The sequence below is a fragment of the Nanorana parkeri genome, unplaced genomic scaffold (genome assembly GCF_000935625.1).
Source record: "Nanorana parkeri isolate BGI_ZX_2015 unplaced genomic scaffold, ASM93562v1 scaffold96, whole genome shotgun sequence".
In the NCBI taxonomy this organism is placed as follows: Eukaryota; Metazoa; Chordata; class Amphibia; order Anura; family Dicroglossidae; genus Nanorana; species Nanorana parkeri.
This window is the reverse complement of record NW_017306364.1, coordinates 100,969-121,571: the sequence shown is the minus strand read 5'-3', so window position 1 is coordinate 121,571 and position 20,603 is coordinate 100,969. Positions and strand designations below refer to the sequence as shown.

General features: G+C 42.2%; 2 protein-coding genes across 3 annotated transcripts in view; both read right to left on the bottom strand.

The window, feature by feature from the left end:
• The window catches only part of BCKDHB (branched chain keto acid dehydrogenase E1 subunit beta), a 168,254-nt gene extending 166,803 nt beyond the window's left edge, over positions 1-1,451 (bottom strand). For both annotated transcript variants that reach the window (XM_018552720.1, XM_018552719.1), the window contains exon 1: positions 1,227-1,451. In XM_018552720.1, coding sequence (XP_018408222.1) covers positions 1,227-1,449 — 223 coding nt within the window. In that variant the 5' untranslated portion in view covers positions 1,450-1,451. The remainder of the gene's footprint in view (positions 1-1,226) is intronic.
• Positions 1,452-8,960: 7,509 nt separating this feature from the next.
• LOC108783987 (nuclear receptor subfamily 0 group B member 2-like) lies at positions 8,961-14,528 on the bottom strand. Its single transcript, XM_018552708.1, has 3 exons — positions 14,339-14,528; positions 11,803-12,417; positions 8,961-9,205 (listed from the first exon to the last, which is right to left on the bottom strand). The coding sequence occupies exons 1-3, from the start codon at positions 14,526-14,528 to the stop codon at positions 8,961-8,963; spliced, it is 1,050 nt and encodes a 349-aa protein (XP_018408210.1).
• Between the last annotated feature and the right edge of the window lie 6,075 nt (positions 14,529-20,603).

Below are 20,603 nucleotides of genomic sequence, written 5' to 3'. Positions count from 1 at the left end.
TATTCATTTGCAATGGCACCCCAACACACTTAGGGAACATACATGGGTTGCAGCACATGGTAATGCATTACTATGCATCATGGTGAAAAAAGATGGCGCATGTCTGATTTGAAGGCGATAATACAAAATCACCTGCGCTCCATACAGCGTACAGACCTTGAGTAAGAGGTAGGTGCTTGAAGGGACAACACGGATGGCACTGTGTCAGATACAGTCCATAATAGAAGTCACCAGCACTCAATGATATGTGCAAGAAGTAAAGCACTTTTTATTCAGTCGTCACATGCGTCATACAGCCAACGTTTCAGGTCCCTTATTCTGGGCGACATAGTGACCTGTTTGACGCATGTGACGATTGAATAAAAAGTGCTTTACTTCTTGCACATATCATCGAGTGCTGGTGACTTCTATTATAGACTGTGTCTGATTTGAAGGACATTTTGGTGCATTGAAATCCAATTGTTTAAAGGGGGTTGCGCAAGCGCAATGTACGTTGACATGTGCAAAAATCACACATTAAAACACATGCGTTGATGCAATGCACCAGGAGACCACGGTGTCAATGGGCCCTAAGGTAGTATGGATGCGCACAAACAGAATGTGCGTTCATGTGTTTTTCCCATGACTAATCGACTGCACATGTGCAACAAATGCGGGAAAGCAGCTCATGCAGCATTTTCAGCAGCTAGTGTTCCACGGGGCCCCCCCCCCCCATTTGACACAACTCCACGGGCAGGAGAAACACGCATTGTCCAGGCCACGTTTGGGGTGGCATTACCAAGTAATTACACTGCAAACACTTTGCACGTTTGCATGCAAGAACATGTGCCACAGCGCGCATATTCATGCAACGGCCAAACGTGTGAACGGGGACTCAATCGCAGTAAAACTTTACATGTAATTTCAGCCTAATACTTCTTTCTCTCAACTGGGTAATGCTGGCCATGCACCCTACAAACTAAGTAATCCTCGGGCTTGTCGGATTTTCTACAAACTGAATGGATTGTTTAGCTCTGTCCTCCTATTACATAGTTCTGGCAGGTTGTACAATCTGATTATATATAGTGTATGGCCAGAACACCGATGACACTCCAATCTCTGGGGTTGTGATCACTCTCTTCACCATCACTGGGGTCAGTGTAGAAGGTAAGCTGTGTGATCTCTTGCACACTCCCTGTGCACATAGTAAACAATGTCACCCGGACAATGTCACACACACATCTCACCATATTCGCTGGGTTCGGGATCCGGATGGAAGGTGAAGTGCGCTGCCGATCTTGTGGATGATTGTAAAGTAGTACGGGACCAGCTGAACACACAACGAGTTAGCCGGCTCCCGGTCCCTGTCACCGCTCTCAACGCCGCCATGTTTTCGCATACACACCGCACAAGACACACGGGGGCGGGGTTAGTGAACAGCAAACGTGACTGGTCACAAGCGGGAGGCATGGTGACAAGAGGCGGAGCAATCGCAGCCAATCGCTTGGTAGTGTCAGTGGGTGTTGCAGTGATGTCACCGGTTGGAGGGCGGAATTAGCCGTGTGATGGATGACATGTGGTGTGCTGTGTGATTATCTCAGCGCTCACACGTTCCATCCCAGATTGGTACAATACATTGGTTTGACGGACGCTGGAGAGATACAGCCTACTATCTCCAATTTTTATGTTTTTTTCACTTAACTTTTTTTTACAAACTTAATCACTTTTTTTTTATTTTTATGTCTTTGTTTTACTTTTTCAAATTTGTATTTGTTTTATTATCTTTTATAACTTTTTAATTTTTATTATTTTTTACTTTTTTTATCACTTTTTTATTTCAATTATTTTTTTTTTTTATTATTTATTTGATAATTTTTTAGTTTTGATCATTTTGTGTTTCTTTTATTTTTTTCACTTAACTTTATTGCTATCACACAGGAGCTAACAAGCGGTGTGATAGCATTTGGAGGTGACAGGTTCTCTTTATTGAACCTGCCACCTCTAATACAGGAGTTCTAGCACAGTACTGTGCTAGAACTCCTGTGACAGCTGAGGGGGGAAGGCTGCGAGTGCAGCTCTCACCTCCCACTGTCTACACGGAGCAGAGCGCTGTGCTCACTGCGGGGGAGGACGGACGAACAGGCTGCACAGAAGTGATCTCGTCAACATCACGTGTAAACGAACAAGTGGCTTCCCCGCTCTACATTTAACTCTGCTTGCCCAAAGCAGAGCTAAATGTAGCAAACAACTACCCGCCCGGCTCCCAGAACTTCATGTCCCGTGCGTCGGGCGATAGGAATCCCTGCCTCCCCTCAGCTCCCTGCCACCCCAAGGCCGGGCCTCGGTTGGCCTTGTGGGAAATCCGACCCTGCATATCTCCCTGTGGTTTCCAGTGTCTAGATATCTGCACCCCAGCTTTGGGCATTGTCATGGGCTTTTTTTTTCCACTAATCTTTTAGTGTAAGAAGATTTTTCTAACCCTTTGGCTACTGTGGTTTGCCTCCCTCGAATAGCCAAATAAATATTTCACATTTGATCAAATGTTTACACTTGTATGAGTTTCCTTCACTTACAGTTCTTTCCAAAATCATACTAGTATCTCCCAATGTGTTTGTATGTTCTTGCAGCGGCGTCACGCAGGGGGTGTGGCCCGCAGTCATTTTGGTGTCACCCATTCTGAAAAGTTGGGCATTCAGTCACGGACCAAGTGCCTGACAACTGTACAAGAGAGGAGTGGACCTGGCGGCATACCTTATCCCGCTAGATAAAAAGTCTCTCTGCCGCCGTCCATCACTGACATGGCTGCCCGCAGTTAAGTGCAAGTGACGACTCTGCGCGCGTGCATGATGACGTCCCCGGTGGATGACACCCAGCAGCTGCTGCGGGTGACACCCCGCCTGGGGATGCCTCTATGTTCTTGTATAAGTATGTAAGGGGACTGACAATATGCGGTTCAATGTAGGGCAGAAATTAATTGATATTTAGAATCGTCAACGATTCTCATTATCGATTAGTTGGTCTGGATCCCCCGCTTTTCTCCTCCACGCTGGGAGCCAGTGTTTCATCAGCTTGTGTCCCCTCCAATCCTTGCTGCTCCCAGCGGGGATCAGAGAGAACAAAGACCCCTGCAGCCAGTGCCCAGAGGTGAGGAGAGCTTCACCAAACCTGCTCTGCAGCTCTCTCCTCCCCGCTAGGCGCCGGTCTGTGTCCCCTCTGATCCCCACTGCTCTCCTCCACTTGTCGCTTGTATCGGCAGAGATCTGAGGGAACACAGAGCCGATCCACTTGCCGGCACCCAGCGGGTAGGAGAAAGTGGCAGTGACAAGTCAGGAGCGGGGAGCAGAGCTGCGGGATGATCAGCAAATATGTGAACTATTTTCTGATCGTTTCCCTGTAATAGTCGAACATCGCAGTGATCAGTATTGATCACTACAATGTTTGTAAATAACTGAGGACATAGTATTCAGATACTGTGTCCCCAATTATGAATGAACAGGAAGTGCTCTACATAACTTCCTGTTTATTCATGATTGTGGACATAGTATCTGTTTATTATCGCCTTGATTTATGAATGAACAGGAAGCCTCTGTACTTAGTGCTTCTTGTTCATTCAGTGCTGAGGCTGCAGAAAAAGAGATTGAGTGTCCTCAATCTCTTTATATAATTCAAAAGGGAAATATCAGGGATCTGTTTAGATCAATTAATTTCAATGGCACCCCAAACGTGCCTCCCGCCCACAGTGCGATCCCGTGCACCGGATTGTGCAATACCGCAATGTAATGCCTTCCAGTGCGGTGCGATTGCAAAAAATTGTGCAGTTTTATTGTGAAGCAAACTTTATGTTTGTAACACTCCATTTGTGTATTTTAGTGTACATAAAACATGGTATTCCACTTTTTTTTCTGATTAATCGAAAAAATAATCGGCCAACGTTTCAGTTATGAAAATAAGTTGCAGTCCTAGTTCAATGTAATCTGACAAGCATTGATTTCGCCCTATCCCCACTAGATGGCAGCACCTGAGCTGTATTTTATACATATAAATGACAAAGTGAATTGCTTGGGAAGAACCCATCACTAATTAAAGAAGAACTCCAAGCAAAAGTCTTCTTAATCCTTGCAGTGGGGCTGCCTCTGCACTGCAAGAGTTAAGTGCTCATTTTTTTTCTAGGTGCTAAAAAAAAAAGCCGACTCCCTGCTTCTCTGGTCTCTGAAGTCTCTCTCCTCCTATGCTGCAGCATATTAATTTTCCTCAGCATCCTCACGTCTATACACTGGGGGGAATTTATCAAAACTGGAGCAGACAGAATCTGGAGTAGTTGCCCATGGCAACCAATCAACGTCGCTGTTTTGTTCAGTTAAGATTTTAATAGATTAAAGCAGATCTGTTGAAATATAATGAAGCCCTAACCAAAAATGACTTTCAGCTGTCAGCTAACAAGCGTGTGACTTGTTTAATAATGTTTTTTGGTTTAATACTAGTGACTGCTAAACTATCCTTTTCTTCATTTTCTCTCTTCCTTCCTTCCTACAAAGTAATAGAGCTCTGAACATGTTTAAGGCCTTGTTCACACCAAGTGCGTTCCAGGAGCAGGGCAGTTACAGACCGGAGCAAAACTGCGTCCAATGTATTCCAATGGTATTTTGGGCTCTAGTTCACACCGCAGCGTTCAGTTCCAGAGCATGTAAAAAAAACTGCAGCAAGCCCTATTTTACCTGCTCTGGAAAGCTCTGAAACGCATGCAAATGCCCTGGAACGCACTGAAAGCCAATTTTTACCAAAAACGGCCCGGAACGCATCAAAAACGTGGCAAAAAACGTGGCACAACCCACTGCACTGCGTGTGCAGAAACTCATGCAGATCTGCTCTGCATTTGTTGTGATCAAGGCCTAAAAGGTTTTATTTTTAAAGTAACACTAAATATATATTAAGTTATATATTCAAAATGCCTTCAAGTACCTTAAAGGAGAACTATGGTCACTGTGTGTGTTCTAAAGTAGCCACCGCTCCAAGCTTGCTCCTGTGAAGCCCCGTTCACATTGAGCGATTTATCGCGCGGTAATTCCCGCGATATCGCGGCAAATTACAGCGCGATATCGCGCTCCAAAGCATTTCAATGGGGCAAAGTGTCCTGCTGTCGCGTGTCGCTACAGCAGGACCCTTTTTGGAGCGGATTTAGCCGCGATTCAAGCTTGCTCAATGCAAGCTTGAACGCAATATCGCGCGGCAAATCTCGCGATGTCGCGCAATATGCAAATCGCGCGACAAACGCGCGATTTGCATAGCGCGCAGTGGGAACGGGGCCTGATGGACTACAATCTCTTGTTTACTTTACTAATTTGTATTGAGATTGTAGTCCATCACAGGACCATGGGGAACAAAAGTAGCCACCCTCCAGGAGGAAGGACAGTGTCCGCACCAATTCAGAGATGATTTGATCATCTACAGCTGAGTGTTACACCAACAAGGTACAGTATTTTTAATAGTTAAGGTACTTGAATGCAATTTTAAGATTAAGGCTCCATTCACACATGAATACGAATACGAGTGGAAATGCGCTAAACAGAAAAAAACAATGCATTGCAATGTGCATTGTTCCGACTATTGCGGCGTCCTCATGGTACAAAACTGCATGTCCCACAAAATAGTCCAAGCGCGATTTTATGGGCGGATTCCACACGTTCTGGCTATAGTAATAGCCGCAAATGCGCAGATTTCACGCGTATGTTAACGTTTGCGCGGTTCCGTTTTGCGTGGTTTTCCACACCGAAAACGCTACCACTATGTGTCAATGGAGCCTTAACTCCTGAGTTTAGTGTCACTTTAAATGCAGTACACATCAAAGTACTAGATATATCTCCTTTACAAGACTATTTTTTAATTGTTAAAAATAGAAAACAGGTGTAAAAAGGAGAAAGAAGAAAAAAATACAATACAAATATTATTAGTAAAATATTTTTTTTTTATTGATGTGAAATGTTGACGTGAAATGCAAAAATAAATAGTTTTAAACCACATAGAACTCAGAAACACTATAAAATTGCAGCTTTTTTTTAGCAATTGTGTAAACGGAAAAATATAAGAGATCGGCAGAGTATCCATCAGAGTAGATGAGTCAAAACAAAAAGAATTTAGTAAACAAATAAACAACACAAGAGACTATTTTAAATAAAAATAGAAAAATAATACACAAATAGAGAAATTAGCATAACAGTGGATAGAGTCAGTAAAAAGCTGTACTATGTTTAGCTTAGTACAGTTACTGCTTGCCTTCCACTGAAAGTCTGCTGAAACTTTTTAAACTCAATACACTCTTTAAGTGCATATTAATCCATTTGTATGCGAGAAAACATTTTAAACATTGATCTTGTGGCAAGATAACATGTAAATGTACATAAATTACATTTCGTAACTGGGTGCTTTCTACTATTTGCTGACTGGGAGCAACTGCAATTATCTTATGCGGGTACTGCTGTGTTCAAAGAAATGAGACCAAAGTCCAGTGTTAATTGCACGGTATTCCTTCAAATCCTGGAAAGCTACACAGATGTTAGTGAGTTCCAGCACACTCAGCCACCTACCGGTTTGTTAAAATGCTCCAGGACCCCAACAGGGAAATTACCCGTCTAACATATAGACTTCACTGCTCATGGCAGCTGTCAAACACCTTAAAGGTGCCCATACACTGCACGATTCTCGTACGAGAATCGCGGGAAATCCCGCGATCGTACGAGAATCGTGCAGTGTAAATGAAGACGTGCGACTGTTTCTACTGTACGGTCGCACGTCTTTTGTCTAAGGAGCATGCTAGAAAACCAGCCGAAAATCTTACGATTTTCGGCTGGTTTGAACAGTGCTCGGGAGACAAATGCCGAACGGGCCGGTGTGCGCACGTGCACACTGCCCATTCAGCATTGCGGCCATCGGAAGCCCGCCCCTCAGGGGGGCGGGCTTCCGATGATCGCAAGTACGATCTGCCTGTCCAAGATGGGCAGATCGTACGTTTTTTTAGGTACTTTACAACCCTTGCAAGACAGAAGTCTTGCGAGGGTTGTAGTGTATGGGCACCTTTAGAATGTATCCCTGTCAGAGTTATCTACTGAAGCCCCCTTGAAGAGTTTATTGATTTCAAGAGCCCTTACCCTTTAATCCACTTTTCCTTTAAGGCCTTGTTCACACCAAGCGCGGAGCAGGTGCAGAGCAGAGCAGTTACAGACCAGAGCAAAACTGCGTCCAATGTATTCCAATGGTATTTTTAGCTCCAGTTCACATCGCAGCGTTCAGTTCCAGAGCAGGTAAAAAAAACTGCAGCAGGCCCTATTTTACCTGCTCTGGAAGGCATGCAAACGCATAAAAAATGCATGTGAACGCCTGCAACGCACTGAAAGCCCATTCCCCCCCCACCATCCCCCGCACCTACCTTGCTCCGCCGCCGAGTCCCTCACTGGCTGCCGTTGTGGTGAGCAGAGCGGCAGGGTTAAAAGTAACCCTGCCGCTCCGTGTATACAGCGAGAGGGGAGAGCAGTCTTCCCCTCTCACCTGCAAAGACAGAGACACCGGCACTCCAAAATGATAAGCAAACGTCTATTTATTGACATGCAGGCCCCGAAACTAACGTTTCGGGGGCAAAGAGGATCCCCTTCCTCAGGCAAGGCACACGAGTGCTGTGCTAGAACTAATGTCCTGGAGGTGACAGGGTCAATAAAGAGAACCTGTCACCTCAAAAATGCTATCACAGGGGTTGTGTCGCCCACATGCCCGCACGCACGCACAATGGAAGCGACATCCGCCGGGACCGGCAACAGCATGCCGCCTGCCAGGACCTCGTCCACTCCTCCCCCAGCCAGGTAAGACATACCCCGAAAATAAGACCTAGTGTCTTATTTCGTGCAAGAAAAAAAAAAAGACAGTGTCTTATTTTCGGGGAAACATGGTAACTGCTGCTCACCTGTATTTGATGGTGATTTGGTGGTGATTAATGGTATTTGATGGTGATGATGATTATCTTTGATCTCTACTAACCCAGAACAGCATGCAGTCAGTGACGTATAAAGACAACTGTTATTCCCATACTTGTTATTAGTTATTGGCTAACCATGTAGTGAAGGAAGGATAAGGATGAAGTCATCTACTGTAGTCTACAGTAGTCACAATAGTATGGAGTCATTCTGACATATTAACAGTAAACAATACTGTACAAGAGATGTAAATGCTAAAATTACTTACATACAAAAATAGAGTAAAAATAAAAAGAATATTCCTATGTCTGCACATATTGTACTACTGTATGGAGCTTTGTGGTATCTGTTTGAACAATTCTCTATCTTTCAGTATGTGCACTGGTGCAGTATAGGAAAATATTTGACCAAAGCTGTAAGTCAGCTTGCACCTATGAAGGCCCTTTCTACACAAGAGGTCTTAAAGAGGAACTTTACTCATATCTTCAAAATAACAACAATGGCACCTTTATAAATGTTTAGTAATGACAATCTACAAACAGATACTTATAGATAAGTGCCTGCTTTTTTTTTTTTTTGCATTTCTAATTTTTCCTTTCTTCCCCATTTTTCTGGCAGTGGCCATTTTAACTAAGGGCAGATGAATATATCTCACTTTACTTCCTGGAACCCTGGCACATGTGACTAGGACATGTGCTCACGCACATCATCCCAAGGGAGGAAACTGCCTTTCCCTGAGATCTCATGAGAGTACAGATGAGATTTCCCAGCAATGCTCTGCTGATTTAACCTTTCAAGAATGCAATACTTAGGCAGGATTACATAATTTGTGCCAAAGTGGACCAGGAAGTGGAAAAAGAGAAATTGTAAATAAAATAGAAATATGTTTGTTTAGCTAATGAATGCAAGATGTCAGCATATCAGCATGCAGAGCTCTATACTGATGTGATTTTTAGTTAAAGGGGGTAAACGTCCACTTCAATGATGTCACATGTATTAAAAAACATTCTGGATTGATTGTTTTTAGTGCTTGATAAACAAAGTTTCCAGCAACACCTCTTCCAGATTAATCTGTCCATAGATAGGTCTGAAGAAAAGTTCTGTGATCACTTTGGAGTCGATAGTCTTGACAAAGTCTACAGCTTCCAGCATCCAGGTGAAGCGACTGTAACTCCTGCTGTGTATCATTGATGTAAACTCCATTAGTGTTTGCAGTGCTTCCAGATGCAGGGTCTGAACATAATGGGGGTACCTCATACCACTAATACCTGGGGAACAGAAACAAATTAAAATTACAAATCTTTTTCAGTTGATTTTAACAGATAAGCATACAATGGACTTTAATATGCATACACTGAGCTTCACATATTCGTTTCTTTAAAAGCTTCATGATTCATTTGCTTTGTTTATTTGTGCATATGTTTTTTCATCAGTTCGGGGGGTGTTTTTTAAATTTTATCCAAGTCCCAATAAAGACACAGTTGCAAATTAAAACCCCACAGAGGCACTGACCATCCCCGCTTCCATATGGAAAAAAAATAAAATAAAAAAAGCTTTGGCTGGGAATTAATGCTTGAAGTAAGTGTTTTCATGAATAATGTTAACTAGTACTGCCTTCTCACTTTTCCCTGCATATCCAGTAGCTGTTATATTATAGCAATTGTGCAATAGATGGGTCAAGATCAGTACATTTGATAAAAACGCCGCTTCACAGACAAAATACAATTTATGACTGTGTCCTGGTTGAACTATGATAACATAAAAGCTCCTGGCTCTACCAGTCTCTCCCAGTTGAGGTTTACCCTAGATGAGTATAATTGCTCGTATTACCACCCACCCACTTTGCATGTGAGGTAACGTGATCACCCCTTTTGCAACATTGATAAAAACATACATAGCTTATGTTTTATAGACAGCAGTTTAAAGGAGAACTATGAGATGAGTGATTTCCACTCACCTCATAGTTCTAGCCGACCTGTGACAATGAGACTGTCACAGGTCGGCTCAGTAGATTGGGAGGTGAGCGAACACATACCAGGTTCGCTCACCTCTCGATCCTGTCACGGCTCTCTGCCGTGACAGGGGGAGGGGCTGGATTTCCCCCTACCCGCTCCGATCTGCCGGGGCTGACTGGCGGAACGGACGGGGGAGGGGGCGGGTACAGCTGGCTCTGCCTCTAGATAGGCAGAGCCAGCTGTCACTCACGCAGCTGGGCGGATCCCGTCATCTACGTCGGGATCCGCTCCGGCTGCGGCGTCTCAGTATACCGCGAGCTGTAGCTCGCGGTATACTGAGCTTAGGGTAACGGGAGGACGCTAGTTTGTGTCCTCCCGTTACCCTAAGGAGAACTATGGGGAAAAGCACTGACCCCATAGTTCTCCTTTAAGGTTTGCTGAAACCTAATTTAGTTTAGTCTTTCTTAATTTATATAATTATCCCTCAATATATCACAAAATGTACAAAAAAATATATATTTTCAGTATATTTTGTTGTAATTATTGGACCATTAACAACGCTCGGGATTTTGAAACAATAGGAACATTTTGCAGCACTGTGTTAGGTAATATATTTCTATATATTATGTAAATAAAAATGATACAGTAGGCTTAGCAAAAAGCAGAATATGTAGCTTGATGCAATTTACCAGCACTCAGAAGTAAAAAGCTACCATTTATAGTTGATTCCACATAATAATGTAATTAAGTCATTTTAAAGCCTTTCTTTTTAAAAGCTTAAAGCAGTATCTGATATTTGAAAGTTAATTAACATCAAAATAGAATATCAAGCTTCATTATTATTACAGCACATAGCATTGGAATTGGTTCTTTTTTTCTTCTCTAGAAACACTACAGATTTGCTATTAAATATATAAAATGAATCAATTTTGCATTACATTTAGAATGAATGAATTCATTTTACATTACCGTGGGGTAAATGTTGACATAGTTCCCTATTGTTATCCACAGTTGCATACTAAATCTTCTTATATTCAGCATATTTCAAATATGTAGAGATCCTCCATAGCAGAAAGCAAAATATATATGCATTTAATATATCTCCCACTGGAGTTTTAAAAAGATTAAAGAAGAATCCAGGTCTAGAAGACATTAGGAATGTCGTTTTAAAAAGAAGAGTGTCTCACTAAATATAAACAAGTACCAATTTGCACTATTAAGCCACTGCTTACAATGGAAGAAAAGCCTAGTACTTGATACGGAGAAATGTCATCCTCAATCCACCTCTACCATCATACTGACTGAGAGGTTACATGGAAGAAAATGAGGAATGTCCTATTGAATCATTAGAGCTCATATCTTTGTTTAGTAGTTGTGTATACAGAGGAGTAGAAGTGACCACACAGGTCTTTTCTCCATTCTACCATATTGAATTATATAAAACACCATAAAGCATTAAAGCATTAAAATAGTTTACCTCTAATACTTTGTGTGCACTGGCCCCCTTGTACAAATCTGCTTTCCCAGACACCTGTTCCTATTACAGTTAGGAGAATCTTGCTATGTTAGCGATAGCCTCGAACCTAAATGCCATGGCATATGAGGACTCATCCATCAGTTGGCTTAGTTACCACCTGCTCATATCTGGTATTTAAAAGTAAAAGCAGCATTCAGTAATGTCTCAGAGAATTAGTAACGACTATCAGCCCTAAACAATTCATGTCTTTGAAGTCTACTTTCAGAGTTGTTGTTTTTTTAATTCCAAGGAAGAAGTTAGGTAGAATTAGAGAGAAGTAAGAATTTTTTCACAAGAAAAAAAGTTATGGCTCATTTGAGTTTGCATTACCAGTACATCATCGAACCAGTTTATATACAGCTAATGTTCAGCGAAGTTTCAGTGAAAAACCTACCTGGATTAAACAGCACCATCCCTTTAAGATATGCATATTCCTTTGTGCAAATGTCCAAGCTCCACAGTTTATGTAGAAGCATCTGTATCCGTTGGACATCTCTGAAAGCAACTCCAGCATCAGACCTCGCTGTGGTATCGCCGGCACTGGAAGACTGATTAAGAAGAATCTTTTTCAAGAGGCTTGGGACAGAAAGTTCTTTCCATTCAAAATCTACCCTTTCTTGAGCCAGTCCTAAAACAAAAAGTGGAGCCCAGCACTTGTGTATGAGAAGGATCTGATCTTCTTGTGGCAGCTGGTAGAAGGATGGGACATTTCTAATAAAAGCCACCGTCTTTAATAACACTTCAGATGCTTTTTTGCAGATATCTTCAGAGTTCTTCAGCACCACTTTCCTGTTGCCCTCGCATGGGCACTGCGACACCTTCTTGTTGCCCTCACATGAGCATCCTCCAGTTGAATTACAGCTGTATTGATGATACTCTTGCTGACTGTTAGGTTTTGATGTGACTTCTGAATTAAGCATTCGGAAAAGAATGCTGTTAACTGGATCTTTATTACATTGGCAGGCACTAGGCCTTTCAGACTTACAAGCCATTGCTGTGCTGTAGATGCCTGTAAACGGAGCACTCAGGTTACTGTAAACTGTGAGACATGAGGCAAACTGTCTTCCTGCTAGATTAGTAGGTGATGTGATTATATAGACATTCAGCAGTAATGTGACCTTGTGGTGTGTCATAACTGCCTTGAACTTTATTCTTACTAGCGTGTTTCCATTCACAACCCGGGAAGGCGTGATTTCAGCTGCACTATCTGGAAGAATGACAGTTATCTGAATGAGGGAGCTTGTTACAGATAGGGATAGAAAATAAGAAAATGTGTGTTCCCTGTCACTAAGATATGGTGGAAAGCTGTGCCATGATATCAAGGACACCTATTGAGCTGCCAACTCTAATAGATGTCTTACCAATCTAAAGACGATAGTATAACATGACCTTGAAAGTGCAACTTGCAGGCCACATGTATAATGGTCTCTTTATACATGGTTTACTTTATTTTTTTATTTATTAATTTCTGAAAAAGTACTAAATGTTTTCAACTCACCTCATAGTTCTAGCCGACCTGTGACAATGAGACTGTCACAGGTCGGCTCAGTAGATCGGGAGGTGAGCGAACACATACCGGGTTCGCTCCCCCCCCGATCCTGTCCCGGCTCCCTGCCGTGACAGGGGGAGGGGCTGGATTCCCCTCTCCCCGCTCCGATCTGCCAGCGCTGACTGGCGGAACGGACGGGGGAGGGGCGGGTACAGCTGGCTCTGCCTCTAGATAGGCAGAGCCAGCTGTCACTCACGCAGCTGGGCGGATCTTGACGTCCATGTCGAGATCCGCTCCGGCTGCGGCGTCTCAGTATACCGCGAGCTGTAGCTCGCGGTATACTGAGCTTAGGGTAACGGGAGGACGCTAGTTTGTGTCCTCCCGTTACCCTAAGGAGAACTATGGGGAAAAACACTGACCCCATAGTTCTCCTTTAAGCAAATAGGCTGTCATGGCAGTGTGCAATGCATAACCCAGTAAATATCAGGTCCCAAAACTAATATGCCCCATGTACATGTTGGAGAATGTTCATCAGATACTTTTCACAGAGGTGTTTTCCTTTGTGCCAATGTCTTTATCATTTTAAAACATAATCTCTGTAGAGCTAACATGGTATTTTCTACATGGCCTAGAAATATTTAACCCATGAATACATACCAATACCTGTAAATATTACTGCTTCACATAACTTAGACCAATAAATTTACTTCTCTGACACATATTGTACATTTGTTTTTCATTTTACTACTACACAGGAAAAAAATGTTCTTATTGCTTAACGGTTATCAGTGCCTAAATATCTGACCAACCTCCTTGTCTATGGCTATTGGGGGGCATAGGGGAAGGCAGTATTCTAGTGGTGGAAAAAAGGAGCATTAAAGCCTGAGTGGTTAAATATGATTACCAATATGTAATATATAATAACTAGCTTTAAATGATAACTGAAAGTCAGAAGACATTTGTTATCTCTGTTTCCCATTGTCACACTACTTAATTATCTTCAAGCCATAAACAGCCAAATGACAGCACATGATCAAAAGGTTTTACATTTCCTTTTAACTCAAGGTCTTGTGGTTTATTACCCTGAAGGTGAACACTAACCTTGTCATTTACTTGTACTTTTTCTTGGTAACCTATGAAAGAAAGGCTAAGCGTTTTTTATAGCTTTGAGTAGGTAAGCAGGTTCAGTGCATGCATACATTGCAACAATTTCTTATTGATATAGTGAGCTGATATAATTATCTGCATTAGTTGTGAGTAACTAGATATGTGACCAATGTTTCCACAACGCTCCGGAACACAGGCATATTAGTGCCTGTGTTCCGGTCCAGTGCGATCTGCAAAAATGTTTGCAGATTGCACTGGACCAGAATGCAGGCAGGTGATCGCACTCTGGGCGGGGGGAATGGCTGCGGTGCCATTGACTTCAATACAATCCCACGCCCTCTCCAGCCGCTGAACACAGGGAGTCGGCCGGCTAGCATTACAGTGCATGCTAGAGGCGCCGGCGTCCTGTCCTCGCGCGGTGCTCGAGTGGTCGAATGTGGCCGACGTTGCACGGGGTTGCACACCTTTCCGTCTGCAGCGTCAAACACATCCAGCCGGCAGCCCCACGAGCACTGCGGGAGCATAGCCGTAGCGAGCTCCTTTTGTGCCCGAGGCAGGGAAAAAAAGTGCCCCCCAACAGGTGTGTGACATCACCCAGCGCCCTGCCTCCATGATTTTTTATTTTATTGTTAGCAGTTCTTATTTTTTATTTAATTTTAATTTTTGTTATTCAAATTTTTTTTTTACTCTTGGGGGGGCTTCTAAACAGCCCCCTGATATTCCCCTTTTAAAATAGAAAAAGAAATTGAGGACACAGAGTCCTCTGTTCTAAATGAATGGAAAGCACAGTGGCTTCCCATTCATTCAGAAACTATTTACTATCATCCAGTTTCTGAATGAGGAGGAGCCTCTGTACAGAGTGCTACTCCCCATTGAGAAACTCATGAATGAATAGGAAGTGATTTAAAGCTCCGCCGGCAGCTGCAGCGCTTCGTTCGCTTCTCCTCGGATCCCCGCTGCATACAGATGGGGGAGAGCAACGGGGATCCAGAGAAGCCCCACAACATCGCGATCTACCAGGGATCGCATCCCTGTCCTAGATTGTTCACTTCCCCTGCCTTCTCCAAACACTTTGCTTTTGTGAATAATCCTGTGAATCATTGGTTCATCACAGAAGTTGTCTGAGGATCTCAAAAACTATGCTAAAAATATCTGCTTACCAAATTTCCACTCTGCTTGACAGAAGTTTACATGCAGTATGGTGAGTAAGGAGCACATAGTCATTTTTAAAGAAAGCCTGTGCTTTACCAATTGAAGGGAAAACAACAGGTTCACTTTAAGCCTGCCATCACCAACGGCAATGGGCCTATCAGTGCTGTCACATGGGGAGTCTACAGCTAAAACACCAATGATTTGTGATAATTATAACAAAGATCTGCGCTCTTGGAAGACTGCTAAATAGATAGTAAATTAGTAAGTGGTCCTAAAGCTGCTATGAGAAAAATTATTATATGTGATTGGTGAGTGTTATCACAGCCCTATAGGTGTTTAGGTAAACTAAATACCAATAATAAATACAAATTAATACAGCTAAATCCCATATGGTGAACCTTAAAAATAAATTTAGAACATGTGATAGTTAATTAGGTGAAAACCATAATAATCACAGTGAAAAAAAATGTATTTAAACCCCTGAAGGGTCTTCAAAGGGACCTAATCAGGGTTTAATAAATACTATTTAAAGCATAGGTTGCTACTATTCAGTGTTAACAAAATAACCTTTAGAGCATGAAGCTCCTTGAGTGATACAATGTGACAAAATATCAATGCAATAAAACACTAATGTATCATAACAATCACAGTGATGGGTGATATTACAGATTGTTGAGTTGTTAAGTGAGACCCAGTGAACAAAAGTTCCAGTGAAAAAAAGTTTTAGGAATTGACAAAAACTCCTTAAAGTCTCAATCCGTGAAATATAAAAAAAATGTGTTTAAATAGCAGAAAAAACGCCAAAGCACACAAATGTTCAGCAGCTTTTCCTCGCCCGCTCTGTAGCCCCCCAAGCGATGGTTACTAACCAGATGGTGTGTGAAAATCAAGCCCCTCTCAGAGGTGTGGGTCTGGTCCCCCAGCTCTCCCACCGATGTGTGCAGGATTCCCCCGCCAATAGAGCGGATACCGGCAGGTGTCTTCGCTCACAGTACCGTAACGGATCCAGCTAACTGTCCACGGCAGGACCCCGGCTCCTCTTCCCCACGAACAACTGATGTTTTTAGCAATCTGTAATATCACCCATCACTGTGATTGTTATGATACATTAGTGTTTTATTGCATTGATATTTTGTCACATTGTATCACTCAAGGAGCTTCATGCTCTAAAGCAGTGGTTCTCAACCTGTGTAACCTTAGGACCCACAATTGTCCTTGGTCATTTAGTTGCGACCCAAGTTGCACTGCAATGGAACGCACGGCACTGCTGTACCAGGCGCTCAGGTGCAGGCTATCGGGATGTGGGCGGGAGGTGCGTTTGGGGTATCACTTGCATTAATGGCAATGCAAAACATCTTCCACACCAGAACATGCAGTAGATGCGTTTGTGTGGTACAATGCATTAATTGCATGCAACTGTGTGATTATTGCACTCTATTAGTGTGAATGGATCCTCAAAAACACTGACAGACACACAACCACAGACACAATCTCAAACACTCAAGACATTCTCTCACTCCCAAAAAAATAAAAAATCTTTTTTTTTCCTTTTTTGCACCCAGTCTCCCTACCTTAGGAGAACTGGATTAAATCCTCAGGCTGGGGTCGAGTGTGGGCTCCTGGCTGTGATGGAGCTCCATCTATATGTGCATTGCTGATTTAGCTCCCTTACATGCCCTGTAGAGGTGCTGGGAGCCAGAATGTGACCTCACTGCAGTTCAGGCCCCTCTGCAGGGTAGGTTAGGGAGCTGTAAACAATGTATGGATGGAGCTCCCTTTTGGCCGTACTTCCTGCCCACCGCACCCCAAGCTGACACGTAGGGTCGGGCAGCATATTTTCAATGGCTGCTTTGCACAAGAACTGACAGTGTTGCACTAGGGGGAGGCTGAGGAGTCCCTCACCTAGAAAAGTGGAAGTCACACAGGGACCCACAAAACACTGGGTCGCGACCCACTTTTGGGTCATGACCCACAAGTTGAGAACCAAGGCTCTAAAGGTTATTTTGTTAACACTGAATAGTAGCAACCTATTCTAGTATTTAACTATTTATTAAACACTGAATAGGTCCCTTTGAAGACCCTTCAGTGGTTTAAATACAATTTTTTTCACTGTGACTATTATGGTTTTCACCTAATTAACTATCACATGTTCTAAATTTATTTTTAAGGTTCACCATATGGGATTTAGCTGTATTAATTTGTATTTATTATTGGTATTTAGTTTACCTAAACACCTATAGCGCTGTGATAACACTCACCAACCAATGATGTGTGGCTTGTACAGGTCTTCTCTTTAGTAGTGTGAGAGAAGAATAAAGGGAAATATACAGTATGCATCCATGGAGGTCTGTATTAAAGTGAGATTTTTTATTTTCACTGCGTGGGCAAAAATCAGGTTAACTTTAAAGGGAATATACCAGACTTCCTAAACTATACGTTATTATACATTATCTGGTGTGAAAGGGAAATTTTCAACTGGTACTGGCAGTTGTAAATTATGCATGAGACAGGGACACCCAGGAACAGTCCAAGGAAGCAAACAGTTTTAAATGCAGCAGGGCTTGCTTTACAGCAAGTTCATAGTATACAACAATCAAAACTTCTGCTTTTCCAAGTTGCTACTAACTAAACTCAGGTCAGCTCCTGACTAATGGGGCATCCCTAATGGGGTCCCCAAAACAAACACTAATACCTTTTTTTGTATTCTTTATTTTCGGAACAGGATTATCCATACATATACACTGCATGACCATAAAAATACAATACAGTCAGGATGATAGGCAGCTGTGTCAGTGCATGGATCCTGTAACTTTTCCAATATAGGCATATTACACAACATTGTATATACATGGGAATACATACATAACTAACATAGGAAGGGAAGGGGTAACCTGCGTAAACCTGATACCTTTCATAGCACTCTAAATGTACCCGTTTTGTAACTCATACATGTGTAGCCCCTCAACTATGTCGATCTTTTGAGACAGTACTGGCCGCCGGGGCATAGATTGCATGTTTCACGGACATCTGATTGTGGGGCGTTTTACTCATATATTTGTGGCCATGAGATCATACATGGAACCCATAGCAGGGGCTTATCGTCATCAAGGGATGTATCCGTCCATCTCAGTTTGACTGGCCTCTAAGTTATCCACATCTTCGTGGTATCATAGTGATCTAGGGTACACCTATATCTGGACCTGCAAGGTCAGGAACACATACTAGCAGGTGAAGAACAGAGGAGGAAGAGTGGAAGCTAGGAAGAGAAGAAGAGAGAACGAAAGATGGATCCCGCCAGGTGAGCCACTACATCCGACTCACTCAGTGTACCTGCTGGCCGCAACTGGGTCTGAGGTGAAATGTGCACTAATACCTTTTTTTAATGTTCTGTCAGCACTCAGCCTTCTCACCCAGAAGCAGGCTCCTACAGCAGAGAGAACAAGAGAGAGACCTTTATTAGTCAGCTCACATATATAAAGACCTGTGGACAGCTAAGACTAAAATGAAGGTCTGCCTACCAGATAAGATGTGGACCTAGGAATGGAAGATTTATGCCACCCAAAGCTAGAACAAAGCCTTCGGGTTCTAGAACCCAGAAACTACATGGACCCTCTGTATGCAGGGAAATCTAAAAAGACTAAAAATGACGTCATACCAATATGCTGAAGCATATGCATTGTGGACCTTAAGAATGCTGTTTATCATTCTTTGGAATGAGGCCTGGGCCCTATGTAAGCCAAAAGGGAAAACCATTTAGTATAACAGCCCATCTGGTGTCACAAAAGCTATCTTTTCCTTTGCTCTGGCTGTTAAGAGAACCTGCAGTAACCCTTGGTAGTAAGATCAAGGGTAGTAATGTGCCTGCAGGACCCAACCTTTCTATCCACTCATCCACCTAGGGGCACAAAATAATCATCAAATTTGGATTTTAAATTTAGGTTCCTAAATTTATTGCAGAGCCTCAGACTGCCATCTGGCTTAGAAATGAGCACTATAGAACTTAACCACTTACTGCTAGATTCCTCTGTGACCCCAAGAGCTAATAAATTAAGTTTATCTGTTGACATGGCTTGTTTATCTGCCTTTAAGGTACCTAATAAGGTCTTGGCTTTATTTGAAATGAGGAGTCATTTACAATATCATGGCAAATCACGTGAGTTCAGCCAGGCATTTCTAAAAAAAAACTTTTGATTTTTCTGTAGGAACCCTTTCATCTCACTCCTGAGTAATAGACAGACCATTTGACAGATGAAGAGCTGGGAGCAGAGCGGATAACGTCCGTTCTCCCCTCTGCTCTGTATAAACACTAAAAAGGGAGACCTGCACTTGCAGCCTTTCCGTCTCAGCTGTCACAGGAGTTCCAGCACAGTACTGTGCTAGAACTCCTGTATTGGAGGTGACAGGTTCAATAAAGAGAACCTGTCACCTGCAAATGCTATCACACAGCTTGTTAGCTCCTGTGTGATAGCAATAAAGTTAAGTGAAAAATAAATAAATACATAAAAAAACACAAATTGATCAAAAGTAAAAAATAATAAAATAAATAAAAAGTTAAAATAAGAAATATTTAAAATAAAAAAGTGATAAAAAAGTAAAAAATTATAAAATAAAAAATTATAAAATATAATAAAACAAATACAAATTTGAAAAAGTAAAACAAAGACATCAAAATAAAAAAAGTGATAAAAAAGTTTAAAAAATTAAGAAAAAATTTACAACCAACCCTGCTGCCCACTGCCATCTGGTTGCCATTCTACATTGAGGATGGAGGGGGTTTGGCGGGTAGTGGGGCGCATTGAGGAACCTGGCCTTGGGGCAGCATAGAGAGTAAATCCGACCCTACTACCATCCCATTAGTTTGGGGGTCGTACAATGAGGTGAGTAAGTGAGTAATTTTCAACAACTGAAGCTTGTTACTTTTCACATGAATATCAACAAAATAAATTGCCTCGATATACGCAATCTGAAGGCCCCTCTCCCCCTTTATAAAAATACATAGATACAAAGAAAGAGTTGGGGTTTAATGACGTGTCATAACCATTGCAGAAGAAAAATCAAAAAAGATTTATTTCTACATACTCATACATAATTTAGATTAAAAAAAAACCATTTCATCAAAAACATAAGTTCCCCTATACTGTACTTGATACACCGCCAGAAAATATACAAAAATGTCACATAAAACACATGTATACATATCAAGATTAGTCCTTAGGAGATTTGCGATAGTCCCACATTGTGGTCATTCTGGCTGACTTGCGAATCAGGTGTTGATCCCAACGTGTTTCGCTATTTTGCTTCCTCAGGGGACCAGAGGTAACTAGTCTGATGATAATAATATATAATTACTTATTTATTCCATCATATATTTATAACATTTGTTTTAAACACTTTATAAACAACTACTATGGTTATCATCACAATGGGCATAAGGCACCCCAGACCAA

What these genes read in the sequence shown, in the direction of transcription:
- LOC108783987 (XM_018552708.1), bottom strand. Translation starts at nt 14,528, where the DNA reads ATGCTCCCGCAGTGCTCGTGGGGCTGCCGGCTGGATGTGTTTGACGCT. An exon ending in GTTCAGCGGCTGGAGAGGGC is followed by an intron (nt 12,418 to 14,338) that starts GTGGGATTGTAT and finishes CTCCGTTTACAG; the next exon opens with GCATCTACAGCACAGCAATG. An exon ending in GATGGTGCTGTTTAATCCAG is followed by an intron (nt 9,206 to 11,802) that starts GTAGGTTTTTCA and finishes TCTGTTCCCCAG; the next exon opens with GTATTAGTGGTATGAGGTAC.